Genomic DNA, 25,324 nt, shown 5'->3' on the forward strand with positions numbered 1-25,324 from the left:
GCTAACATTCTGGATAGAGGATCTCAGTGGCAGTCTCACTTCTTCAGTTCAGTTTTGGGTTCCGTTCCAGGGCCTTAGCGGTTAGTGTGTGGGCTTAGTTGAGGGACTTACTATTTATAGTAAGTCAATCTGGCAGTTGTGCTATTTTTAGTCAGGATACCTGGACACATGGGGGTTATTCAGTATTGACTCCAGCTTCAGACAACTCGTCAAATGACTGAATAATGAAGGAGATATGAATATCCTAGTGGTTAAAGTTACTTAATTAACTTACATGGTTATTATAAAGTCATAAAGTGACTTTATTATATTAAAAACCACTTAATATTATAAAGTGATTTTAATTAAATCACTTAAGTGAAATATGGTGCCCAAGTAACTATTGAACTATGAAAAGTGATTAAATACATTTTTAAATGTATTTAAAAAGCATTTAGGCGTACTTGTGGAAAATCGTGCCATTTGGGGGTTATAAGGAATTTGAAGGCAATTCAAACTCATTATTGATTATTTGACATTGCTTGATATATTCTCTGTGCATTGTCTGAGGCAAGGGTTTCAAAGGGTTTTCTATTGAAGAACGTTCATTCTTCATGGATCTATGATTCTGAGGCTGTGAAAGATCAGCTGAATTATTGCAACCAGAGAGGGCTTCACACAAAAGTCTTCATGTGCTTCATTAGAGGTTATTTGTGCTAGTTATTCACAGATTTTAAATAAGGAAGGAGGCAATACAGGTTAGACGCCTCATTAGCAACATTGTACCAGTTCAATAACTACCCGTACAAGATTCCTTGCCGGCCATACCAATCAGCTTTGGCATGTGGGCTCCAGAGAGAGGGTGTTTTGCTTGGGAGGCTGAAACGCCTACCCAAAGTGTATTCGGAGTGCACATTTCCCAACGTCTAGTCTTTTCAAGCTATTCCATCCACTTTCTGGCTCAGAGAAATCACATTTTGGAATTGTATGACCATTTTGGTCAGTTTCCTAGTTTTGGCTAACAAACACCAAATTTGTTCATTTTAAATAAGCTAAGGACCCATGGGTATGCAATTAGCAGTAGGATTTATTGTAGCAGGTATCTTATTCATAATATAGTTGCAGTTGCTCTCAATTTTATTTCTATTTGGTTTTATGTGCAATTCTTGCCTAGCACGTGTTATTTTCTGCTTTAAAATTGTTCAAAAACTTTGAAAGTCCAAAAACACAACAGCAATAGTATTTCAAGAGAGTTAGAACCAGTAGGGTTCTTACAAATTCTAAGGAGGACTAGATCTAGTGATTTGTCTAGGATATGCCAAGAGATCCACTAACAACAGATCATGGAAACCCTTGAGAGGACAATCGATAAAGGTCACAAGAGATAAACCTATGAGTGTAGGGAAATTAATTTAGTGAAGGCTATAAGAAGATTAAATTGTCAAGGAGGCAAATGAAGTTTGTTAGGGAAGCCTAGGAATGTTAGATCTAGTGAAATAAAAAGATGGAAAACTTTGAGAGAACTAGAATGAAAGGCCACAATTGATAAGCCATTTTACTAAATGATATGAATACAATTGGAGCAACAATAAAATGCCCAAGTGTAGATTGAATTCACTTATATTATATATATTAATTACAAAGAATATGCAAGGATGCTTTTAGGAGAGAGATATGTACAACACTTGAGAAAATACAATAAACCCATGTGACTATATTTAATAAAATACATAAGCTCATGTGGTTATGTTACATTATTTTCTCTACTTTGATGGAATGTAAGGCTTTTGATCCTTCGGATGTTGTACCTTTAATGAATTGTTTGAATCTTTGAGGAAATTCAAACAAATTGTTCTAGTGATCCTAGTTGGATCCATCTTGTTAGGTGTGTGAAACAGATTTTAGAATCTTATCAATGAGAATTAAGTTGACCAAGATTTTTAGTTAGCTGATTGATAGTGTAGTGCATTTATGTTTTGGTTGAGATGATTGAGGGGTTAAATTAATCATGATGAAAAATTTGAACAATTGCTTTATTTGGACAAGAGGTTGTCCATTGAGTTTAGATAGCACAATGATTCTTTTCACATGGTGTAAGGCATTGATCTCTCATGTGGATCCCATCAACTAAGAATTTTTGGGTAAGTCAGTCATTGGTTCTTGAGCAAGCTTCTAAAATTCTAATCCTTGCAATCATGGTTTTATGAACATTTGATTGATGTCATAGATGCTGATTCTTGTTTGCAACGCCAATTTTTTGGAGCCCGACAAGTAATAATTGTATTAATGTTAAGGAGTTTTAATTATATTTAAGGATGCTAGTTATTTATCAATCAACATGCAACTGCCAAATAACTAAAATTTATTATTAAACAACAATAATAATAGTTTCTAATATTAGTATTTCTTATGATTGCTTATGATGTAATATTCTTATTCTAACAAATTCCCCCTTATTACACTATTTTCTTATGAGAAAAAGTCAGGAATTCTCAAAAAGATTTGAGCTTAATAGCTCTAAGGGATTTTGTAAAAATGTTAGCATGATAGTCTCAAGCATAACAAAATTGGAGCTGAATATTTTGTTATTGTACATGTTTGTAAATGAAGTGACTTAAATTCAATGTGTTATATATTCATATCACCATACAAATAGTTCCACCTATGTTGCAATATTCTATTTTAATGGAAGATCAAGCAACAATGATTTGTATCTTACTTCACCATGATATTGAACAAATCCAAAAACACATAAATTATGAGTTGGATTTCCTATCATATAGAAATATTGCATAGTCCATGTCTACATATCCTATCAAAAGTTGATTTTTCTACTTATATTCTAGGCCATGCTTCAGTTACCATGAATTTACCTCAGCACATGTTTTACTACTTTCTAGTGATGCACATTTGGTTCATGCATGAATCATGAAAGATAACTCATAACATAGTTGTCATTTGGCTGAGTGTATGTAAGTAAATGAGATTCCCAATTAGTTAATGATAAAGAACTACATTCACTTAAGGTGATGATTTTGTGGGTGATAGTCACAAACATGTATTTATTTGGTGTTGAGATGGGTTTGTAGTTGATCATTCTAAACTTTTCTAGCAATGTCTTGACATACTTTGTCTAGGTTAAAATGATATGATTTTTTTTATTGCCACACTTTTAATTCAAGATAATAATGCAAAATTCTGAGATGTATCGTGTCGAACATTTAATTGAGATCAGTTTTTGTCACTTCAATTGAGAACTTCTGGTGATGATTAGATTGTTGACATAAACAATTAATAGTACAATCTATCCCTTACTCTTTGAGGTAGAGATTAAAATCATAGAGATTCTTAGACAATCGATATTACACTTGAGATGCTCGTCAATCTTGATATATCAAGCTTTGAGAGGCTATTTCAGACTATAGAGAGATTTAACAAGTATAAACACCTTGTGCTCTTTACCTTGTGTGTGCTGTATCCCTCTTGTTGAGTCCTATAGTTTTCCTCCTCGTGTTATCCATTTAGGTTCTCTTGACATCCATTTGTTGTACTTGCCAACCAAACCAAGTGACAATGCATTAGACATGATGGTGGGATCCTTCTCCCACAATGTCTCACAGTGCTCATCAATAATGGACTTCAGATATTCAATCATTTCATTCAAAATTGGATACATAGTCTCTTCATTATTAGGGGCTTGTTCATGGTGCAACCCTTTTTCACCATGCTCCATGCTGCTGATCAGTAACAAACTTCACATATTCAAAATTGGAAGCATAATATTTTCATCATTAGGGGCTTCGAAACCCAAACCAACAGTAGTAATAACATCCACTAGATATCGCCAATAAGAAGATCTAAAGGAAGTTATTCTATATTTGGAAAAAACCACTTAACTTCTAGATTTCAAGTTAAAAATAAATCAAAAATAATAATTTAGAACAAAAATAAGAACTAATTACTTAGCCATATGAAACATAAATGAGTAATATAACTAAAAATATACAACTACTCTATGTCTAGTGATATTTATTTGTATTCCAACATGTACTTCAAGCAATTCTTGAAAACCTTGACAAGTGTGGTAAAACATACAAGTCTAATCTTGATCCACAAACTCTAGAAACAATGATGCTTGGACTCAAAGGGAATGGAAAAATTGATGAGGTAGAAAGAGTATCCTTGGCCCACGACTGCCATTTTTTCTCTTGGCTTCTTTCAAAGCTCCTCCTTTTCCTTCAAAAGAATCTAACTAATTTTGGACTTTTTGTATAACTTCAGGAGACACTTGTGTTCACAAGGAAGCATCTTAACCAAGGATGCAAGCAAGGTGAAGTCTTAGGTGATTAATAATTTAATCCCTAAATAATCTTCATATTGCAATAGTTGCAAATCTTTTTATCTTCTTAGCCCTTGGGGTGGCATGCTTGCAACATGTGTCCTTTCATAGAAAAAAAATCTTTAATAACTTAATATTTATTTCAACATATCTTTGCTCAGCCCAATTAACAATACAGTGACTTTTTCCTTTGATCACTTGCACAATTCTTGAGGCTATTGAGTTTTCCTTTTAAACATTTGCAAGATTCACGAGACTATTACTTTTTTGCTCTAATCACTAGCATGATTATTGAAGTTGTTGATTTCCTCTAATTGTTGGCATAGTTCTTGAGACCAAGTCATGCTGCGGATCTGACAAAGAACCTAAATGTAATGGCCCCTACTAGGTTTAGGACTGTTTTATGTTGGCATTTTTGATGTTTATGTTGTGATTGTCATTGATGGACACACACTTGTATTGAGATCCCCTTTATATGTATGAGCTAGAGCTCAACCGGTATTTGTTCCAACCGGTATGTTGTATTCTAGTCTTTAGACTATTGGTGATTTTGCAGAATGTGTTTCCCGGTCTGAAGCGGCATGTCGACCCCAAGCGGTTCGTAGATCTCAAGCGGTACGAGGGAGCAAAGCGGCATAACACATTCTTACCAGTCTTCATTTTTCTCAAACCGGCAACTGGTATTTTGTATGAACCGGTAATACTCTGTGATGAGTTACCAACCGGCATTTTGTGATGAGTTACCAATCCACGGATTGTTTGATGGTGCCGACACATTGATGGTGCTTTTTGTGTCGTGTTACTGAGTATGTCTAGATTCATTGAACCTAGGAAATTGTAAAGTAATCCTATTGGACCGACATGAAATCAGATTCCTCTAAAAGGACATCATGTCTAGGGTTTTAGGTTGTTGCTGAAAGGGTTTATGTTGTGACTAGGGTTTAAGGTGGTTGTTGAGTTGTTGTAAGAGCGATCTTATATGAGAAGATCAAGTTGTAACTGAGAGAGAGATAAAGAAGACTGAAGTAATGCTGGAACGCATTAGTAGTGAGCTATACTGGATCTAACCAAGCAGTTTGTGCTATTAGATAGATCAAACACTTGTTGATTACTCACATCTTTGACAAGTCTGTAGCCCTTAACCGGGTAGGCCCAAAAGCCTTTTGTAAAATCCTCTAACAAGGTGGTTCACTTCTGTGAATCTAAAATCCTCTAGCAAGGTAGTCTTTAATCGGACTTATCTCCTAACAGAGATTGAGATTCCTAACAGGATCTCTTCTGGTGAAGAACATTGTAAGACCTTAACCAGTCTGACCTTAACTGGTCTGGTTTCTATTCTGCAGATAGTGACTTGTGAGTTCCATCTCACCGTGGTTTTTCCCATTTGGGTTTCCACGTCAAATATCTTGTGTTATGGTTGTATTGCTTTTGTGGGTGAATGCTTTATTTGCATTTTGGTTTGTATGTGTGATAACCGGTCTGTCTGTTAAACTGTTTTACCGGTTTATCTTCAGACTGTTTAAGTGTTTAAGAGCAGAGATTTTTGGCATACTAATTCACCCCCCCCTCTTAGTATTCATCAATTGGTATCAGAGCCTACCTTTCTATAAGTTTAACCACTTGGAAAGAGATATGGGGGAATACACCTTGAAGGAACTTACTCAACGGCTCACTCAGTCTGAGGAAGCCTATGATGATCTTATGGTCAAATACAAGGCATCTCAAGCTAAAAGGAGAGAACATGCAGAGAAGCTGATGGAGCTATCTGAAAATAGTTTTGAAGATGAAGCAAATATGGAAGCCATGATTGTAGAAGTAAATAAGCTGAATGATTCAAACTCCAATCTAAGAAAGGAGTTGGAAGGACTGACTATCCGGTTTAGTCAAGAGTTTGAGAACCGGAGGAAAGCTGAAGATCTGTTAAAGGACAGAGATCATGAGATCTCCAAGTTGAAACAAGAGATTAGTGCACTGACTGCTCGCCTTCATGAGAGCAGAATGGAGAAAGAAGGAGTACAAGATGAACTGAACATAGCCATCTCTGAAAATGCAAGCCTAATGGAGACAAATACTGCTATTTCCAAAGAACTCTCTGAGTCAAAGGAAATACTTGCTAAATTCAGCAAAAGTACTGTCAAGCTAGAGCAAAAGCTTGAGTCATCTAGACCAGTAAAGAATACCAATGGACTTGGTTTCTCTGGACATGAGGAAGGAGAATCCTCAGGAACAAATGCTGAAGCATAAAAGAAGCAACCGACACTCAAAGGAAAAGGTAAGCAAAAATTCAAACCTGTTTGCTTTAACTGTCTTAAAGAAGGACACACTGCCAATGTATGTAGGAGCAAAGCCTACAATAATTATCCTTACTTTATCAACAATGTACCTAGATCCAATAAGTTCAGTGGTCATTGTTATGCATGCAACAAGTTTGGGCATAGAGCATCTGAATGCAGGTCTGTCATGAACAATACCGGAAGATATCCTCAGAGGACCCAAGGAGTTGGTCCGGAATCTTTTGTGAACCGGAACCCTAACCGGTTTAATGCTTACAATTATCAGTCAGGCAACAATGGTTATCAACCGGCAACCGGATGGAGAGAAAACTGTTGGATTTGTCATGGACATGGTCACACTGCTGCTACATGCAGAAGGAAGAATGGAAACATGAACAATGGACCTTGGAGAGCACCTGGATTGGTTTGCTATCACTGCAACAAACCGGGTCACATTGCAAGATTCTGCAGAAGCAGAAAGTGTATATCTGATGATATACCGGTCACTTAGGAAGGAGAAATTGATGTTGAAACAGTTCAAGCGGACATGAACAAAACCTGGAGGAAGAAACCAACAATGTTGGAAGAGGAACCGGTTTCTGCACCTAGTGTGGAAATATCGGAACCAGCAAACTAAGCTCCAAAGAGGCTTGGGGGGAGCAAACGGCGAAATGTTTGTGAACCCCCGGTTACACCAGTAAAAGACCTTAACCGGTATGTGATACCTGTCGCTTGGCAGAAGACTGGAAATGGTAAAAGAGGCAAATTAGGGTTTACGCCCTAATAGAGGAGCATTAATGGCGGTAGGTGAGGGACATGTATAAAAGCATATTTCAAATCATTTCTCACTATCTGTTTTTGAGTGAAGAAAAGTTTTTCAAAGTGCAGAGCGAAGAAAAAGGCGATTTGAGCTAAGATTTCAAGAAATTGAGAAGTCTTGAGGGAGATTCAAATTCAGTTTGCAAACGGTCGTGGAGAACACAAAGCGGTGATTTGGCAACCGACGGAGAGTGGAGTGAAGCAGAATCAGGAAGCCCTAAATTCGTGTTTTAAAGGTATTTTTCGTGTTTTTGAAATACTTTACAATGGCTTCCGCATCTCATACCAGTTCTAGTACATCCATTGAGTCGGAAAGTTTCATTCAAAGGAAGTCAAAGTATAATGCCTTATCACAAGTTCCGGCTGGAGTAATAGTAGAAGAGGGAATTTTTTATTATATTGATTGCAAAATAGAAGACCTAGGGTCTTTAGTTATTCACACCCAGTTAGGTTTATTTTGCGGCAAGGACAAGAAAATCAAACCGGAGTACAGTATCTTAGAAAAGAAGAAACTCCACAATGTTGTATACTTTCTGGAAGACTTTACGGAGGATCATTTTGAGCAGAGTCCATGGTGACAAGATGTACCTGGAGAGGGCGCATGATATCACACCACAGGCAATTCATGCAGTCACAGGTTTTTGCAACACAGGGGAAGTGCCAGCCCTAAGAACAGTAAGCAAAACGGAAATGGCCAAGCTCACCGGTTCAACAAGTGACTCACAAGGTATGACAGTTAATCCTATCAAAGATGATCTGGTGAAGTACGCCTGCATGGTGATAGGCTACAGAACATTCTCAGCCAGCAGGATTAATTCTGTATCTGCTGCAGCGGTAAATGCCGCCTACCGGATGATTAAAGAGGATGCATCATTTGACCTATGCACCGGTATGCAGAGGCAACTCCTGTCTAATCTGAAGTCGATTAAATAGGATAATGCATTGAGATTCAAGTTCGGACAACTATTGGTTGGGTTGTTTTTCTATTTCCAAGGCTACTTTCCTGGAGTAGGAGATGTCCAGTGGTCTCCTGACCAACCAGTAACCAAGCAGATCAAGGAAAGCATTCAAGCCATCGGAACTGGTTACCCTGATGTGCTGAACAAGTATTTTGATGAGTTCAAAAGGAAGATGAGTCAAAGGGTGAGGATCTCAGGAGACATCGTTAAGAAATATGAAGATGACATCTGTTTCACTATCCAGGTGGACAAATGCCTAATGGAGGTTGTTGAGCCTAGAATGGAAGAAGTGGAGCCAATGGGCTATGAGGTGATGTATGATATGCTGGAAGGGTATGCCTCAACCCTTATTGCCTCGCCTCTTGATCCTAAGGCTAAGAGGACCGGAACCTATTTGGAGAGGATTGCACCGGCCGAGGAACCCTCTGTTAAGAAAGGAAAAGAACCGGCAGCAAAGAAAGCCAAGGCAATGCCTGCAGCATCGGCACCAGCTACTACTGCAACTCCAAGAGTGACCAAGCGGTCACCTGCAAAGAAGAAACCGGAAGTGGCACCGGCAAAAGTCTTTGAAAGAAAAAGAAAGACTAAGTCAAATAAACCGGACTCTAAAGAGACTGAGTCTGAGTCTGATGAAATGCCAAAGAAGGCCAGACAGACAAAGAAGATGAAGAAGAATGAACCGACAGCATCCGCACCGGTAAATATTGATATCTCCTCATACAAACCTTTGACACATTATCAAAAGACAATAAAGAATATTAGGAGAAAATTACTTCATGATTTAGTAGATTATTATGATGATTTTAGTGATGAGGAGAAAGAAGAAGTATTACAGGAGATTATTATTTATTTGTGTAAAAATGACCGGTTGCCATCAGAGATTAAATCTCAAACACCAGATTCTTTATATAAAGCATTAGATAACAAATGGCGCATTGCCATTGAAAAAGAACGAGATTAGGGAGAAAGTCTTTGCACAATACTTTCCCGACCTCTCAAACTCAAAGTTATTTGATGTTTTGGATCAAAATAAAGGACTCTTCTTCACAAGGAAAATAAGACTCTAGCTGTTAGAGGGAAGAATTGATGATGTTGAAAAAAGACACTCATCAGCATATGGATTATGCTATCAATTCTCACAAAGCACGTATGGCCAACCTGCAAGCGGAGAAAGAACCGGTTATTTCCAAACCAGATGAAGTTTTTGATGAAGAAGGAAACCCGGTTGAAGAACCAATCGACACTATTGATGCACTAGACATAGAAGATGTCACTCAGGACATACCTTCTGAGGGAACTGAATAGGGGCAATAGGCCGAATAGGGCAGTCAGCAAGCCGGGGACAGACAGGAAGCGGCTAAAGAATAGGAAGAGAAGAAGAAGAGGGATGAAGATGAGAAAAAGCAAAAAGAGGAAGAGAAGAGAAAAGAGGAAGAGAAGAAAAGAAAAGATGAAGAGAAAAAGAAGCAAGAAGATGAGAGGAAAAAGAAAGAAGAAAAGGATAAGGAAGAAATGAAGAAGAAGGAAGAAGAGAAGAAGAAGAAGGAAGAGGAAGAAAAGAAGAAGGAAGAGGAAAAGAAGAAGAAGGAAGAAGAGGATAAAGAAAAGGAAAAGCAGAAGGAAGAAGAAAAGAAGAAGAAGGAAGAGGAAGAGAAAGAAGAGGAGAAGAGGAAGGAAGCAAAGAAAAAGAAGAAGGAAGAAGCAGACAAGGCAGCGGAAGCGATGAAGAGCACATAGATGGAGACTCCGAAGGCAACCGAGAGTCAAGCCAAACCGGCTGATATCGCTAGTCCTATCGATCTCCAGTCTGCAAGTGAGTCGGAGCTAATGTAGAGCATCGAGGTTGCTCAAGAGCGCCTTGAAATCATTCGAAGGAAAAAGGAGCAAGACATAATTCAAGTGGTTGTAGACACCCTTACCAGCTTGATCCCCGATACCAATCTTCCTAACACTAAATCATCAATAGCACAGCTTAAACTACTATGTACTGTAGTGGATGATCAGGTGCAGAGCCTGGAAGAAGCAGCTGAGGCAAATGTCAAGAAAGAGCATCAAAAGGCTCTTAACATTGCTCTGGTGAAAAAGTTGAATGAACTCCGGTCTGAACTTTTGAAAGACCGAAAGGATATAAGGGACGCTTTGGATGAGGGAAATCTGCTGCTAAGCAAAATCTGTCAACCCCATCTATTCTACGATGATGTGCTAGCACAAAAGAAAAGCTTCAAACGGACTTACAGTCCTACTTAAGCACATTTAAGCCACCTTATGATTCCTTTGCAACTTATGGGCAAACCGTTCACCGATTCCAGATCCAGTCAGCCAAAATGGAGCAAGAGATCAGTACACGGTCTAGAGATTTGCGGGAGCTACAACTGGTTTTACTTCCACGTCTGCAAATTCTTTAGAAGTGTTATCTGAACCTGGATGCCTTGACAGTTACGCAGGAGATGAGCACAGTTGATGCAATGGAGAAACAGGTATCCCAGATGCAAACAGAGAAAGAAGTGGCCACCTCCCTACTTGAGTTCTGGTCTCTATCCATGAAGCAATTTTTGCAGGACTATAAATCGGTTTTTGACAAGTATTATTCATTGTTGTCATAAACTTTTATTATTTTAAATATCAAATGGAAACAGGGTTGTTCAGCGGTACTTTGTCATTGTTGGCAAAGGGGGAGAAGTACTCTATCTATTTTTGGATACAAATAGGGAGAAGTATTTGGTTTTAAAATTTTGATATATGTTTTGATATATGCTATATGCTCTGATATCTCAATGTTTATGCTCTGTATGCAAAATTGCTATACATTGTATTGATTAGGGGATAGTGTATATGCTTAGGGGGAGCAATTTTGTTAAAGGCATGTTTTTGATTGTAAAACACTTAGATGTCAAAATTTTATTTTCCTAAGTGTTGCCATCAATGCCAAAGGGGGAGATTGTTGGCATTTTTGATGTTTATGTTGTGATTGTCATTGATGGACACACTTGTATTGAGATCCCCTTTATATGTATGAGCTAGAGCTCAACCGGTAATTGTTCCAACCGGTATGTTGTATTCTAGTCTTTAGACTATTGGTGATTTTGCAGAATGTGTTTCCCGGTCTGAAGCAGCATGTCGACCCCAAGCGGTTCGTAGATCTCAAGTGGTACGAGGGAGCAAAGCGGCATAACACATTCTTACCAGTCTTCATTTTTGTCAAACCGGCAATTGGTATTTTGTATGAACCGGTAATACTCTGTGATGAGTTACCAACCGGTATTTTGTGATGAGTTACAAATCCACCGATTGTTTGATGGTGCCGACACACTAACGGTGCTTTTTGTGTCGTGTTACTAAGTATGTCTAGATTCATTGAACCTAGGAAATTGTAATGTAATCCTATTGGATTGACATGAAATCAGATTCCTTTAAAAGGACATCATGTCTAGGGTTTTAGGTTGTTGCTGAAAGGGTTTATGTTGTGACTAGGGTTTAAGGTGGTTGTTGAGTTGTTGTAAGAGCAATCTTATCTGAGAAGATCAAGTTGTAACTGAGAGAGAGATAGAGAAGACTGAATAATGCTGGAACGCATTAGCAGTGAGCTATACTGGATCTAACCAAGCAGTTTGTGCTATTAGATAGATCAAACACTTGTTGATTACTCACATCTTTGACAAGTCTATAGCCCTTAACCGGGTAGGTCCAAAAGCCTTTTGTAAAATCCTCTAACAAGGTGGTTCACTTCTGTGAATCTAAAATCCTCTAGCAAGGTAGTCTTTAATCGGACTTATCTCCTAACAGAGATTGAGATTCCTAACAGGATCTCTTCTGGTGAAGAACATTGTAAGACCTTAACCGGTCTGACCTTAACTGGTCTGGTTTCTATTCTACAGATAGTGACTTGTGAGCTCCATCTCACCGTGGTTTTCCCATTTGGGTTTCCACGTCAAATATCTTGTGTTATGGTTGTATTGCTTTTGTGGGTGAATGCTTTATTTGCATTTTGGTTTGCATGTGTGATAACTGGTCTGTTTGTTAAACTGTTTTACCGGTTTATCTTCAGACTGTTTAAGTGTTTAAGAGCAGAGATTTTTGGCATACTAATTCACCCCCCCCCCCTCTTAGTATTCATCATTTTAACCCTAATTAATCCATCTCAAGATACTTATGACTTAAACTTCATTGATTAGGAGACAAAACCCTCTTAACATAAATCCAATCAGTGATAACATAATCTTCTTCCTGATATTGAATTGATAATTCAACCTGATTTATAATCTCAGATTTACTCATTTATTCAAATGACTAGTTCTATATATATATATATATATATATATATATATAAGCATTCATACTAAGCACATTCTTACGCATACCACCAAGAACAAGGATGTTACTACCTGTAACTTAATAACTGTTCTGATCTGATCTGATCTGTGGTTGATGTGCTTGCAACCAATAAGAGCCAAATAGGCAGGTTCTCCAAGAGCAGATCCAAATATATGGATAAGAGTTAATAAGTTTCCAATTCCATCCTCCTTTTTTCCAAGTGATTTGGACAGTCCTCATATACGATGAGAATGGATGCTCGAAAAGACATGTCCCTTGTCTCTTGGCAATCGTTTATCATTGCCTTCTCCAAATCGTGCCTTTCCCAATTTAACCAATCCGTTAGTGTTAACTAAATACAATCGAATCACTTCATAGAAATTCCTAATCGATGCTACTCTAATTACCAATTTGTTGTACTTAACATTGTGGTTCATTAGTCTTCGATCCTCGGCATTTATACCTATTAAATCTGATAACAATTTGACTGTATCTATATCTTATAATTCTGATAGCAGTTATACCTTTTAAATCTTGATACGATTATCATGTTTTCCTATGTTAAATTATGCCATTCATAACCTATTGATGGTTAGGCAGATATTTGAAAGTGCGTACAAGAATGAACTGCCTGCTGATTTAGACCCGATTCCCTTCTATCTTCTCTTCCTTTCCCAACACTGATCTGGCCTTAATATATTCCACGTCCTTCCATGGAGTGGTTCGTGTCCCTCCAAACATGAATCACACCAAAAACATTGCATTCCTTCGTTAACAAATTGTATCCTTTTAGGCTTCATATATATATGTGTGTTTATAATTAAGAATATGTAAATTATGTTTATTATTTATGTTTATAATATAATACTAATCTATTTTTATTTCAATATTTGAAGAATATTATTAGTAATAAATATTAATAAAATAATAATATTTAATAAATAAATAAATTTCAAATAATTATTCGTTGGTAATTAATATATTAATTAATAATAATTGCTTCATTTAGGATATAACAATCAAGGAGGGGACATGACACTAAATAAGAAATTGCCTTAAAATAGTAAGACTTCACAATTTCTTCTCGTAACCTGACCCTACAATAATGCAGAGTGATTAAATAAAGAGCAGTATCTATGAAGACACATATAATATATGGTGGATAAGCAGTGATGAATACATCTCGAGAAATAGATTAATGTTGAAGAGTTTAGGAATAGCAATTAATATAAAATTAGCAGCGATTCATTTGCCATGGAGTAGCACATGATATTTAGAAGAAAGATAAAGTATTGAAAGGCGGTGCAATTAATTATGTGCAGCAATGATATTATGAAAAGCCATCAAATCATTCATTAAAAACAGCAATGATAATTATTGCAAGGCAGTGATTTTATTAATTAATGCAGTGCTTTTTATTAACAAACTTCATTACGTTTCCAACGGTTTATTCTCAGGCAAAGGTCGCCACCCTTGGGAGAAGGATGTTCATTGGAAAGGACCCAACTCTTCATCCCATTAAGGAGATATATATAGCCCACCATCCATTCAAGAAAGGCATTGAACGGGAAGGAAGATTACAGAATACTGAAGGCTGTAATAATCAGATCAGAATATAATTTGTGAATATTTTAATCCACTGTGGTAATATAGAAATTGTTGTTTAGTTTTATATGTGAATTTATTGCACATATATGTTATATATTTATAAGCATTAAAATATGCATTTAACACTGCAACAGTCTGTCAAAGGGAAGGAGGGAAATCGGAAATTAAGGGAGAACAGCTATAGGGCACCCTGCTACAATGGCAAGTAGGGAGAACAGCTATTAGGGCACACCCTATTGCACTGTCAAAGGGAGAGAATGGCTAAGGGCACCCTATTGCGGATTTCCTTTCCAACCCCTACTTTGAGAGTCAGTTGTTAAACTCAAAGATCTCCAGCCATAGAAGAATGGAGGGGGATTGCATGGAGGGAGAATAGCTGCCTTAAGGCATCCTACCATGCTTCCTTATTCCATATCATCTATGACTGAAGATTTGCATACAAACCGAATTTGCTGTATAATGATGAGTATATGATTTCCTTGCAATAATAATAGATTTATTTCATGAGATGTGTCTGCAATGTTACCTAATTGATTGCAGGTTTCCAGGATAGAATTAGTTTATGTTATTCCTAAGAAAACAAATGTACCCCTTACTATATTATATGCTTTGTTCTAATTGTTTTTGTCAATATAGGGCAAAATAAAGAGTGATCCAACTAGGGGACATTACAATTTAATTGCAAACATTGTAATTTTGTATCTAGTTTTCAATTTGCTGATAAAGTACTTGTTTTTATTTTTTCATCAAAACCTTATTTTACATGCAAATTTGGCTTTTTCCAAAGCAATCAAACATTGGACAATTAGAGCACACTAAAAGGAAATCATTCTTTAATGAGAACTCATTTCATTCTTATTCAGCTAAGACCTAATTATTGCTTTATGACCTCAAAATTCATGTTTTCTATAGGGTTTGGAGCTATGTTGAAAGTGAATTAAAAAAGTGTCGTTTACCATGGAGGGCCATGTGGTCTCTATAAAATGAAGAAAAGAAAGTTACCCCAAATAGAAAGTCAACAACTTTTTTCTAAGTTACCAAGTGTGCCCTTAAGGCCTCTTGCACTTGTACCAAGTACATTTGGGTATGGGTTCACCTAGCAGTACATCGTGGTATGCCCAGGGTACGTACTTGGGCGTACCCAGGCATACCTAGGGTACCCAAAGGTATTGAGCGCCAAAAAATAACAATAAACGACATTTTGGACTTTTTTTCTACATCCAAAAACCCTAAAATGCCCCTAAAAGCATCATTTTGCCCAATACAAAGATCATTTTGCTCTCTTCATTCTCTCTTTTATCATTTTCTCACATCTAACACCTTGTGCAACTATCATTGCTGCCCTTCAAACCCATTAGGGTCTCCACTCCCAAACACACACTTGTTATTGGGTTCTCTTGTAATATAAGAAATCTGATTACAATGAGGGGGTTTGGGAGTGGAGACCAGAATCAAGAACTTAGACAACTAAAATCATCACTATTAATGCCAATTTATAAAGATAAGTATTAAATATTTAACTATCAATTGGCATTTAATATTTATCTTTATCATTACTATCTTTGCATTTGGCATTAATCAATGATGAAGTATCATACTATCAAATGTATTTAGTTTTACAATTCTGCATATTTCTTCAAATTTATATATAATGGGTCCTTTCAAATTACATGAACATAATGACAATATTATAAATTGTTTTTAGACTCAAAAAGAAAATAAAGGGAGAATTTTTAATTTGTTTTTGGCAAATTGTTAGCCTTTAATTGTCTCTTCAACACAAAACCAAAAGAGAGAAATCAAAAGGGATAGAATGTGAAAATAAACCTCTCTTCAAATTAGGAGAGACAACTCCTTGAAATATTATGTAAACCTAAACAATAAACTAAAACTAACCCTAAACATCATATTATAAACAAAATTTACAGATACCAACAGTAACACTTTAAAATATTCTCTTAGGAATTTTATATTAATGAAATGATAATATGCTTTAGATACAAGCATCAAACTCATAATAGTTGTATCTTGCAAATGAGATTTTGTAGATTTAACTCATGAAACTTGTAATTTAAACACATTTGCAAGACACAACTATTATGAGTTTAAATTGTGTTCTTTTAGCTTTTTAGGATTTATTAGTCAGATTTTATTTTCAAATTTTATGAGGTATTAGCTGGCAAAATTTAACCCATGGGATTCAAGAGTCCTAGCAAGTCTACCAAATTCAGCAACTCTAATAGAAACTTGCTGGTGAGTCTGCTAGGTAACTGACGTTTTGTAACACTAGCTCTATAGCTTTAAGGTTCTTATTGTTATCTTCTCTTTGTATCCTAGCATACATGAGAGAATTGTGTATGAAGATGATTTGAATGTACTGTGCCATTTCAATAATGCCTAACACTTTTAATGTGTTTTTCAAGAAGTTGATTTTGTATGCTCTCAGATGTTAATTTCATGTTACAAAAACTTCTAATTTTTTAAGAAATGATCATATACCGTTCAATGTTGCTTGACATGTTACAAATTTTTTTACTTAATAATAAAGGATGGTTACAAAACTGACATCAATGAAAATGGGAAGACGGCAAGTTCCCAAAGTTCATATTATTAAAAAGTTCCCTTGAAGATAGGCTAATGCTCAAACTCGCATTTACTTCTAGAGCTATAGATGATGTAAAATTACTCGCTCTGAGTCTTTTGATTTTGTATGAAACTAGAAATGTTTTTATACCTTAACAATCTATTTTAAGCTGCAAGATAATTTTTTATGTTGAATGCAATTGGTACTGCTTTTTCAGGTCATTCCAGCATTTGAGGAGGCTGTAGCAAGTATGAGTGTTGGTGGTGTCAGAAGGTTATCACAAGCCTTTGTCTTGAGAATTGTGATATGAATTGGATAATTTACGCTGTCATGTTCTTATTTATATTCATCCATGGAAATGTTTTGTATGTTTATGGAGAATTTTCATTTTGATTTTTTGCTAGTTGTCTCATTTAGTAGAATATTTCATAAGCCTTTTCCTAAATCAATCTGCCCAAATGTTTCTAAGTGCTACTCATTTTAATTTTCATTATCATTGTTTGTTTGTGCCTTTCTCTCATGTTCAGCCCATACGTGTTGTGGGTGGCAGCTATGACTGTCCCTTGGGATAATGCACACCCTCATCTTTCTTATCAAGCCTTATTTCCTTCATTCCTTAAATAGTCCCTCCCACACTATTGGATCCTGAAGTAAATAGTGCTCTAGGAAAGTTCCTATTGATCTTCATAATGATTCTTCTTGCTAGATTTCTTAATACTTTTGCGAAGATGCCAAGCCAGTTTATTAATGTTATTTAATCCCCATAACCATACTTTACCGGCATTCTTGTTTGGCGCTATCCTTTTAATGCTGTTGTTTATATGGCTTGTTTGGATTGCTGTAGCTTTTCATCATCTATTGAAGTATTATTGAATGGTTCTGGCACCTTTTCCGTTTAGGTCTATTTACAAATGTGTATGAGAGGTCTTGATAAGAACTGTCACCATGGGAAGCTTGCACACACAACTTTGGTTCCTTATGCAAGTACTGGTACTTATGTCTAGTTCCTTTTCTTGATTCTTCCAAACTTATGCATCCATTCTCTCCTAGGGTATTAGTTTTAGTTTTTGGCATTTCGCAATTGAAAAGCCACTATCTTCAATCGCAAAATCAAGCAACACTGGGTATGAGAGCTTCTGAGATATAATAAGACAGAAATTTGAAGCACAAGTGAGTAATATTGAAAGGCTAGAATGGGAATCTTTTAGCTACAATTAAACAATGAATACCTGGAGAATTTGAACCAACTTGTTTCATCCTGCTTTGGAATACATGGCCCATGTTTTTGTTCAGAGCTTTTTATGGCCCCAGTTTGATAGATTGATGTTATCCTAACAACGTTTAGGAAGGGATCTTATTTGTTGCAAGAGAAAATTTAAAGAGATAATATTGTTAAGGTCAAGAAAAGCCTCAACACACTTAAGGAAAGTCTTATTTGAAACCCAGTTATTGAGGAACGAATAGTCTATGGTTTATTGGTTGAGAGCATTTTATGTTCCATTCCCTGAATTTGATGCCTCTTTCTTGTATCATTATCAAACTTATCCTAAGAGTCAAAGAAAATTAAGAAATTTAAACTATTCATATTGTAAGGCATTCATCATATTCATTATATCACCATTACGTAAAATTAGAGTTGAATTGAGAATTCACATTAAAGTCAACACACAAATCAACTTAATATTTTGTCTTCTTAGCCAGATGTATGCAGAAAGATGAAATGTTTCAAAACGCTATTTAACATTAAAGAAATTCTAGTGTTAGCAAATCCTGGGAATTTACATATGAACATGCAAAACTTAGAATGAGATCATTCGCCTCAATCTCCTAGGGCTAACTTTGATGGAATGCCTTAAGGTTCTCTTCCTATCACTCCAGTGAAATGCTCAATTTCCTCTCCCTATCAGTTGAGTGAAAGCATAGACTTCCTCTCCCTGATGGTTTAGGGACAAGAGGCCTTGATCAATGTGAGGACATTTATGTTCCTTACCAGCCTATTGAACAACTGATATTTGACTTGTCAAGCCCATCGGTGGGAGAGGAGATACCTCAACCAAAGAAAGAGGAGATCAAGGGTCTGGGCACTCAACTAATGTAAGATTGTTTATGCTCCAGAACTTTGGGTCAAGAAGTTAAAGGGGCACATACAAACTACTCTTCCTATTGATCAAGGAAAGTCTCCAACCTCCTTAAGTCCATTTAATTTGAAAGCTCACATCTCACATACCATAGATAATTAGAGATGCAGCAGTCCATGATATTTGTTTTAATATTTAAGAATGATTGGTGATGAAATGAGTTGAGAGTCAATTTCCATAATCATCATTCAACAATGTTTTTAATTTATTTGTAAATTAGACAAAATTTCTAACATTTGAATGACTTTTATATTGATATACCAAAATGGAAACAATCAATACTCATAATTTCAAATTTTTTGTGTCATTTTTAAATTAAAGCTTCACTCATTCCAAATGACACTAAAAGAGATTGTGGAATTAAGATTTGTGGCTGAAAAGGAAAATAGCACTAACAGCTTCCAACATAATATCTATTCTACTATTATATGACATATACAGACAATCCATATTTAAACCAAAGAAAGTGCAGACGATTTAAAATTTTAAAGAATCTAAGTGCAAAGTAATTAGCTGCTAAGTTGCTGTTAGCCCTCATGTCTGAAGACTGCTAAATCTGACTCTGAATCAGGGTTTTTGTTACTTCCAATTTGCAGCCAACCTCAAACTCCATAACAAATCTGGAGCCCCTAAAATACTGCTGGAAGGGTCACAAATTACCTCTATGAAGAAGAAACTGTAATTATCTTTTTGATTGCAAAGATTGCCACCCAGGACAGCAAGACCTGATTTTTGTCTTTTTCTTTTCTGTTTTAAACACTGTAGGCCATCCGGAGAGAGCTGCTCTCTCTAGACATTTCCATCCTCCTGGCTGTTTCTAAGATGTTCCTGGTCCTGTCAGGGGGCCAGGGATGTTTCTAAGGTGTCCCCAAAACGTGACAGGGACAGGGATCTCTGTATCATCTTTTGGATGTTCTTTAATATTTTTTAAGCAGGACTATTATATAGAATACACAATGTGAGTTTTGTGTTTTCTCTATATTATTATGCCCTCAATCCTCATTCCAATCTCATTTCACATGTACTTAAACTTTGATGTAGGAATCTAGCTGAAAATCCATAGTTTAACTTAAAATTATCCTTTAGTTAAGGAAATTTCTTGAATCTTGTTTTTAATCCACTTTTTCTACTTCCTTTCTTGTATTGGGGATTTACAATATACATTCAGAAAATTTTTTGGTCATGTTATTACTTAGTTCTCATATAGATAGATATTGCTGATCTCTTACAACTTGTTTTATGTTTTTAGAGATTGTTAAACTTTAATGTCTTTGTTGTGATACAGAGTCATTGTACCACCTGAGCTCGGTTATCCTGATTATAACTACAACAATGCAGGTCCAAAGCCAACTACATTTTCGGTAAAAAAATTACTTTATTGCTTTTTGTTTGGTTCCTTAATATAGTTTATCTTGATACTTTAGAAAATCATCATAGAGTTCAATTTTTTTTACATTTTTCTTATGGAATGAACAAACATTACTTACAGTTGCTATCCATATGATAGACGTAATCTACAAGCCATTTAATGCAGCGGCATATCCCTATGATGGGATTCTGTTCTACAATAATTCTTTTCTTCTTCTAACATTGAGTTTTCCCTTGTAGGGGCAAAGAGCTCTTGACTTTGTATTGAAGAACCAAGGGCTTATTGACAAGACTTTAATGTTTGACATAGAACTAGTAAAAGTGATCCCGAGATGATTAGATTGGGGTTTCTTTCTTGTTGAGGTGAGTTCATTTTAAGTAGTTGAAAATGATATATACTGTATACCATTCTTATAGCTTTTTCCTTGATTATAGGTTTAAACCTTTAAGATACATTTGTGATTCTAAATTGAATATTAGAAATAAGAATGTGATGAGTATCAGAATATAATAAAATTCTAGAAAAATCATGTAAAATTCAAAGACAACTAGGTGTGACATGTCATTGTCATCTTAAGAAATGCTATACTAGTGTATTATGAAGAACAAGGAGAGATTAAACTATGGTATTGAATTCAAACTTAGTTTTAGTCATCATACATGAGAAAGATGATATATGGCAAACCCAAATTTTGTAGTTAAACATGGTTTTAAGAAAATGGGAACGTATATTTACCTAAAATATATTTACTAAAAAAATCAAAGATGTGAGTATTTTTCTATCACAAGCAATTTTTCCTCTAAGCAAAGAGTCAAAATGTTAAGAAAATATGTTTATCAAAATATGAGTTTACGACTTGTTGGTAAACAGATTTGTCACCTGGAAGGATAAGAAAATTATAACTTGCCCAATAGGAAATGGTGACAAAAATGTACACAACAATTGGAGAGGTCACCAATGAAATGATGATCTTCCTCTGCATTTGGGAGGAGGAGCTCCCTCATATGATATAATTGGGTTTTTGGGTATGCTTGTAACCGATGGAAAACCCTGATGGAAACAAATAGAAAACCACCCGTGATCTTCAAAGATAGAATTAGAATGAGAGGGATGAAAACAAATGACACACAGGTCATAGTTCCATACACACTAATGATAATTAAGAGAATGAGCAATAATCCCTTCCAAACATATAAAGATATGTAGAATATTCAGAACTCATAGATTCTATAACAAATACATCCTTAACCTGATATAATAGAGAAAATATCAAGAACGATTACAAATTCACATAGGAAAACTTACAATAAAAAAGAAGACAAACAAACACATGAAACCTCATAAAACATAGAGAGAGCAAACATCAAGACACAAAAACCAATTTTCTCATGGAAGCCCTTTCGTGTAAAAATCACGGCACACAATAGCTTTTATTAACAATGGGCACCAACCCAAATTACTAAAGTGAGCACCAACTCACTGAGAGCACCTACTCCCCTTGAAGCATCAACTTCAAATAGCTGAAGCACTAACTTCAGTTTAAGCAACAACTCAAATGCAATACTCAGTAAAACTTTTCAGAACACACACAGCACTTCAAACACCCAATGAAATAGCACCACATAGAAAATATATAATAACAGCAGCCCTGAAGCATTCTTGTCTGTCTTCCAAATTCTTCTCATGACCATCTCAGATGTGCAATTTACGTCCAGCTCCTTCAACCCACTACAACTCAAAAATCACATACATAGAATAAACTCATTCACCACCCTGCTCAGTCGTTTCACCTGCAGACATTTTCATATCTTAGCTTTTTGAATTTTATTTTGGAACTGCAGCCAAAATATCATATGAGCTGGAACCTACGTTATTTAAAAATTTCTCACCACCCAGTAATAACAAAAATTGTCATCCATAAGTTTTGTAGACACCTCCACTCTTTGTTCTTCAGTATGTCTACCTTCTGTAATGATTATTGCAAAGCCCCAAAATAAACTCCTGCAGCATATGATGGAATTTGTATCATATCTGATGCTGCGATCTGTTCCAGTTTGTATCGGTAATAACTTAAACTCGGACTCAGTTTCCTTATTTGGACTGAATGAAATTCCTATAATCCTTTGCTAATGACTAGTGCTGTTACTTCGTGTCATGAATTCCAAGATATGCAAATATGAGAATCAAATGCAACGTGACTATGAAACTCAGTGAAGGCACCCATAGTTGTTCCACGGTATTCCCCAAACTCACAACGATATGCTACTTCAACAATCACTTCCACTATTCACCAAACTGCTCATAGCACATGAATCACCCATGACTCAATTAGCGTCCTAGAAAATAATGCGATGCCAAGAGACTTGACGCTTCATCCACTCTCACTCTTCCATCAATCTCCGATTGAAGGAGTTATTCCTGGGTTGTCTGATACGAGCCAATATAGAAATTGATTCTCAACAGAGATAATGCATTCATGATTCCAATCTCTGTCTAAGCGACCACTAAGGATACCTTGAAGCCGCTTTAGTAAACTAATGCAATGAACATGCCATGCATAAGATGAATAAAAGAATTTCAATTCCACCCACGATGTCTCCAAAACAAAACTCTGACCCAGTCATAAAAGAAAAAACCGTTGCAAGAACTTGAACCGCCTTTCACAAAAAGAGTTAAACCGCCCCACTATCAAAGTGCATTACACCTCTGCCTTTCACAAAAAGAGTTAAACAGCCCCACTATCAAAGCGCATTACACCTCTGCAGGCCGTCGCACCTAAGAAAGGGTAAAGAAAACGTTTCTGACACCTATCATTAAATCTGACACTGCTGAAACCATTTCCCAAGCTGTCACAGCCCATGAATGGAGTAACATGCCTTTATCATCGACATGTCATGAAGAGTCAACCTACAAAAGGTGACGTGGCAGATACTTCTGACTTGGCACAAGGAAGAGACTGGCAAGCAGGTGAATTGGATAAGCAGCCAGCTCAAGCTGACACCCAGGTAGCTTAAACACACAGGCAAGTAGCTCAACCAAGCAGGCAAGTAGCTCAACTAAACCATTGATGAAAATCTAATGAATAATCAGGAGCTTGATGAGCATCTCATACCAAATCTTTTCAGAAAGCCAAACATAGTTCTAGATTACTTTGAGTAATCCTCCAAAATTTACACAACCTTGATCATCAACTTTTGACATCAATGACAAAATATCCAACATCCAACTGAATAATCCCCTTGTTCTTTTTGGAAACGATAAATAACCTTTTGGGAGACCCCTCAGCTCCCCTTAACTGTTTCTTTTAAAAGGATCTGTTACAAATAAAATAATAAGAACCGTCACCTATCCGTGCACATAATACCTAACTCACAAAAAATGAGTTAAGGTATTATGATTACGAACCTTATAGTAATGAATGGGAATTTTATGCCAATTCAACAAGTATATTGCCTATCAAGGCACCCTATTGGACACTCTGTTTCCCAAGAAGAGAACCCTGCCTATTCACAAGTATGGGTTAGCTTCTTCTTGCAGGTATTGGGAGAGTCTTTGATATTGCAAGAGCTTCTCACATCCTCTATATTACATAATCTAAACAAATGTTTGTATTCTGTCTTTCCTGTCCTGTAGTATGTACTCCTAATGTCATTCTCTCTTGATCAATTTTTGTGGGAAGAATGTGTTTCTTCTGTAGCTGAGACTGTACAAGGTAAGAGAGACAACTCCAATCTGCTTCTTTCATGTAATGGATCCAAGCAGTCCCATCAGCACCAATAATACAAGCAGAGCACTTTCTATCTGTTCATGAAATAGTATGACTGTTCAAATGGCATCGACACCTTTTCAAACACTGATCTATTAATAGTTTTATTTCATCCATGACTGCAAATTCTGCACTAGACTTTGATATTTCTTCTTTCTCTGATATCCATTTTGCTTCTGAAATTTTATGGTTCCTTGAATTTGCATTAGTAACTAGTGCATCATGTTGCATACTACTGCAACCAGTACCAGTTCCTCATGACCCAACCAACTTATGTTCTTCACAGTATATGCATTTCATAACCATTTTTCCTTCACGTGTAGCAATCTTCAACACTTATCTTTCCACTCCTCTCAAAATTCTCTTTTTGCTTTGGGTGTTCTTTTCTTTCATATACTAAGCTCTCCCCCTTAAAGTTCATCAACTACTCATTATATCCCAATAAAGTGGAGTTTTCATATAAATCAACATTATAATCATCTTCATAAGTATCAGCCGGTGGTAAAATTTGAACTGGCATTGTATCAGACCATGCAAAAATCTTCTTAATAAGCAGCTTGCTTTGATTGACCACATCTCTATTTGGCACAGTGACAATTTGATTATCACCTCTTTACAGAATTCCTTAGGCACTGCTAAAATATAAAGAAATGGAGAATTACAGATTCTTCTTTGTTGATGATTGTAGCTTCGGTCAGATTAATCTAACCGATGAAGTCATACAAGTGAACAATTGATATCTATCCTTTCACATAGTTGATTGATGTATTTACTTTGATGATGCTAAATCATGATTATAAAAAATCATGTATATATATATTTAATGATATATATATAGATATATATAATTAAATATACACATACATGATTATTATATAAACCATATTATTCTGGAAACGATTATAATCATCATCACCGATCTATGATTAAATGATAAAGAGAATTGATTATACAATTGATTGATTAAAGATCATTATGTGCTTAACCATTAATGAAGTCAATTATGTAAACCGATGAATCTGTTTGTATTGATTAAGAAGTCTAAACCAATATCGATCATGGAAATCGATGTCTATGTTATACGGCCTACAATCATGATTCGATTATAAGAATCGGTTTATGAATATCGATATATTGATCAAGGGAATGATCAATATAATTGATCATTCTGCTAAAACA

At 35.9% G+C, this 25,324-nt stretch overlaps 1 protein-coding gene across 1 annotated transcript in view; it reads left to right on the forward strand.

Annotated features, from left to right (window-relative positions):
- Positions 1–25,324, forward strand: part of LOC131080020 (peptidyl-prolyl cis-trans isomerase FKBP19, chloroplastic) — a 198,098-nt gene that overhangs the window by 163,981 nt on the left and 8,793 nt on the right. The window contains exons 8-10 of the mRNA XM_058018099.2: positions 17,090–17,145; positions 20,296–20,371; positions 20,619–20,741. Coding sequence (XP_057874082.1) covers positions 17,090–17,145; positions 20,296–20,371; positions 20,619–20,714 — 228 coding nt within the window. The 3' untranslated portion in view covers positions 20,715–20,741. The remainder of the gene's footprint in view (positions 1–17,089; positions 17,146–20,295; positions 20,372–20,618; positions 20,742–25,324) is intronic.

This window comes from Cryptomeria japonica, chromosome 9, assembly GCF_030272615.1.
Source record: "Cryptomeria japonica chromosome 9, Sugi_1.0, whole genome shotgun sequence".
Taxonomy (NCBI): domain Eukaryota; kingdom Viridiplantae; phylum Streptophyta; class Pinopsida; order Cupressales; family Cupressaceae; genus Cryptomeria; species Cryptomeria japonica.